The 2978-nt window shown below is 48.8% G+C and overlaps 1 protein-coding gene across 7 annotated transcripts in view; it reads left to right on the top strand.

Moving 5' to 3' along the window:
* Nucleotides 1–2978, top strand: part of RHOA (ras homolog family member A) — a 12451-nt gene that overhangs the window by 7596 nt on the left and 1877 nt on the right. For 5 of the 7 annotated variants that reach the window (XM_021708323.1, XM_008049565.2, XM_021708322.1 and 2 more), the window contains one exon: nt 580–710. The exons of 1 other annotated variant lie outside the window; for it this stretch is intronic. In XM_021708323.1, the coding sequence (XP_021563998.1) occupies nt 580–710 (131 nt within the window). Of the gene's footprint in view, nt 1–579; nt 716–2978 lie in introns of all 7 variants that reach the window. One more of the 7 variants, XM_021708324.1, reaches the window with a different exon arrangement.

The raw sequence follows: 2978 nt of genomic DNA, 5'->3' as shown, positions 1-2978 counted from the left end.
CAGCCTCCCAAAGGCGTGGGATTACAGGCTGAGCCACCGAGCCTGACTCATTTCATATTTTTAAAAGTCACTCTTGAGCCATTTGAAATGGCAGTAACCCACAGGGTGGAAGTCATGCTGAGGGTCCATGCACAAGGTAGAAAGAAGAACGTGTGGACCCTGGGCCAGCTGTTGCCCCAGAATGAGGACCCATTCTGTTAGCTAGGTCAGAATTATCTGCCAGCTGTGACAAGGATAACCTGTAAGAAAGCCTGCCTTTGTAGGGCACAGTGTGCCATTTTGGAGGTACCCTGTATTCTGGATCCTTCTCTCCTCCAAAGCCCTTACTTGGGCCCTACCTCCAGAAGAATTCAGCAACACTAGCACTGGGACTGAAGAAGGCTGGCGATGTCTATGTTCAGTGAAAGAGGGTTAGATCTTACCTTTTTTTCTGGTTTTGAAACTAGGGGGATTTCATTAAATGTGCAGCATTCTTTTGAAGAAACAAGGGCAGTGTCTTTGCAATTTAACTAGGGGCTCTTAGAGTTTGTGCAAGATAGAATTGTATGTATCCCCAAATTCTGTGCATTTTTCTTTCAGAAAACATCCCAGAAAAATGGACTCCCGAAGTCAAGCATTTCTGTCCCAACGTGCCCATCATCCTGGTTGGGAACAAGAAGGATCTGCGGAATGATGAGCACACAAGGCGGGAGCTAGCCAAGATGAAGCAGGCATGGTCTGGGGCAGGGCTCTGTCTTCCTGTATCCCTGTAGCATTCTCTTTTTTTTGAGTTGAAGTCTCACTGTGTCGGCCAGGCTGGAGTGCAGTGGCAAGCTCACAGCCACCACAGCCTCAACCTACTGGGCTCAGGTGATCCTCGTGCTTCAGCCTTCCAAGTAGCTGGAACTATAGGCGCATGCCACCTCACCCAGTTAATTTTTTGATTTATTGTAGAGACGAGGTCTCACTAATTGCCCAGGCTGGTCTTGAACCCTTGGGCTCAGGCAATCCTTTCATCTCCGCTTCCCAAAGTGCTGGGAATATAGGCATGAGCCACCACACCCAGCCAAGGATTAGGACTTTCTATATGGACTCCTGGCCTTCAGGATTTCCTTGTTTTTCATTTGCCATTAATTTATCTTTAGCTTCAAATGTACCACAGTAATAACTGTAGAGGGAAGTCAAGAGTTTCACAGAGTTCCTGCATGTGAAGCATAAATGGTTCCTTCTCAAGTCAGAGGTCTTTGTGGGCACAGTACGATCTCATAAGAGACATTCAGTCTTGCAGGATTAAGGGATCTGTCTTAGGGATCCTTTGTGCAGGTCCTGGTCCATGAAGACAAGATGGACAGAGGGGCATCTGAATCTCTTAAACAACCTGGCCTGTGAAGATTTCTAAACTTCGAACACTGGAGGCCTTGGTTCAAGAATGCTACAGAGCCAGGTGTGGTGGCTCACGTCTCTAATCCTAACACTTTGGGAGGCAGTGGCAAGAGGATTGCCTGAGCCCAGGAGTTTGAGACCAGCCTGCACAACTTAGTGAGACCTCGTCTCTACAATAAATAAAATGAATTAGCTGGGTTTAGTGGTGGCAACTTGGCGAGACCTCATCTCTACAATAAGTCAAAAAACTTAGCCAGGTGTAGTGGTGCGTGCCTGTAGTTCCATCTACTTGAAAGGCTAAAGCAGAAGGATCGCCTGAGCCCAGAAGGCAAGGCTTCGGTGGCCATGAGTTTGCCACTGCACTCCAGCCTGGGCAACAGAGTGAGACTCTTGACTCAAAAAAAAAAAAAAAAAGTTACAGCCAGGCTCAGTGGCTCAGCCTGTAATCCCGTGCTTTGGGAGGCTGAGGTGAGTGGATTGCCTGAGCCCGTGGGTTCAAGACCCGCCTGGGCAACTTGGCGAGACCTCATCTCTACAGTAAATTAAAAAAAAAAAAAAATCGCTGGGCTCGATGGCTCAGCCTGTAATCCCGTGCCTTTGGGAGGCTGAGGTGAGTGGATTGCCTGAGCCCGCCGGTTCGAGACCCGCCTGGGCAACTTGGCCAGTCCTCATCTCTACAGTAAATCAAAATTTAGCCGGGCGTGGTAGTGTCCTCCTGTAGTTCCAGCTACTTGGAAGGCTGAGGCAAAAGGATCGCTGGACCCCAGCAGGTCGAGGCTGCGGTGGCCAGGAGCGGCCACTGCACTCCAGTCTGGGTGACAGAGTGACTCCAACTCAAAAAAAATAAATAAGCCAGGCTTGGTGGCTCAGCCTGTAATCCCACGCCTTTGGGAGGCTGAGGTGAGTGGATTGCCTGAGCCCGCAGGTTCAAGACCTGCCTGGACAACTTGGTGAGACCTCATCTCTACAATAAATAAAAAAAAAATCAGCTGGGCATGGTAGCGCATACCTGTAATTCTGGCTACTTAGAAGGCTGAGGCGGAAGGATCGTCAGAGCCCAGTGGGTCAAGGCTCTGGTGGCCAGGAGCAGCCACTGCACTCCAGTCAAGGCAACAGAGTTAGACTCCAACTCAAAAAAAAAAAAAAAGTTACAATAGCGGTGGCATCTTGGCCTCTCAGAAAAAACAGGTGGTGGCCTAATTGCAGGGCTTCCTCACTGCAGGAGTGTTGAGGTCTTCAACCCAGGTTCTTTTTCCTTTCATGGGCATTCAGTCCCCTTGAAGCTAACTATATGAAGACCTAAGGACTTCCCCTGGATCAGTAGCTTGAGTAATTTTGCCCATCATTCCTTCTTAACCTTCCAGCGTTGCTCTGACCTATTCCTTCCTTCTTTCTACTTCCCAGAGAAGATCATGTTTAATAGATTTTATATTTGGGAGAGCGTTGGTTACTGCATAGGAATTTCAGAATTTCATGAGATAACCAAATCTGAGACTTCAGCAGCTTTTGTTTTTTTTTTTTTTGAGTTGGAGTCTCACTCCGTCGCCCAGACTGGAGTGCAGTGGCCACTCCCGGCCACCGCAGCCTCGACCTGCTAGACTCTGGCGATCCTTCCC

This window comes from Carlito syrichta, unplaced genomic scaffold (assembly GCF_000164805.1).
Source record: "Carlito syrichta isolate Samal-C Ts95f unplaced genomic scaffold, Tarsius_syrichta-2.0.1 Scaffold135763, whole genome shotgun sequence".
Classification (NCBI taxonomy): Eukaryota; Metazoa; Chordata; class Mammalia; order Primates; family Tarsiidae; genus Carlito; species Carlito syrichta.
This window is presented reverse-complemented; position numbering and strand designations above follow the sequence as displayed.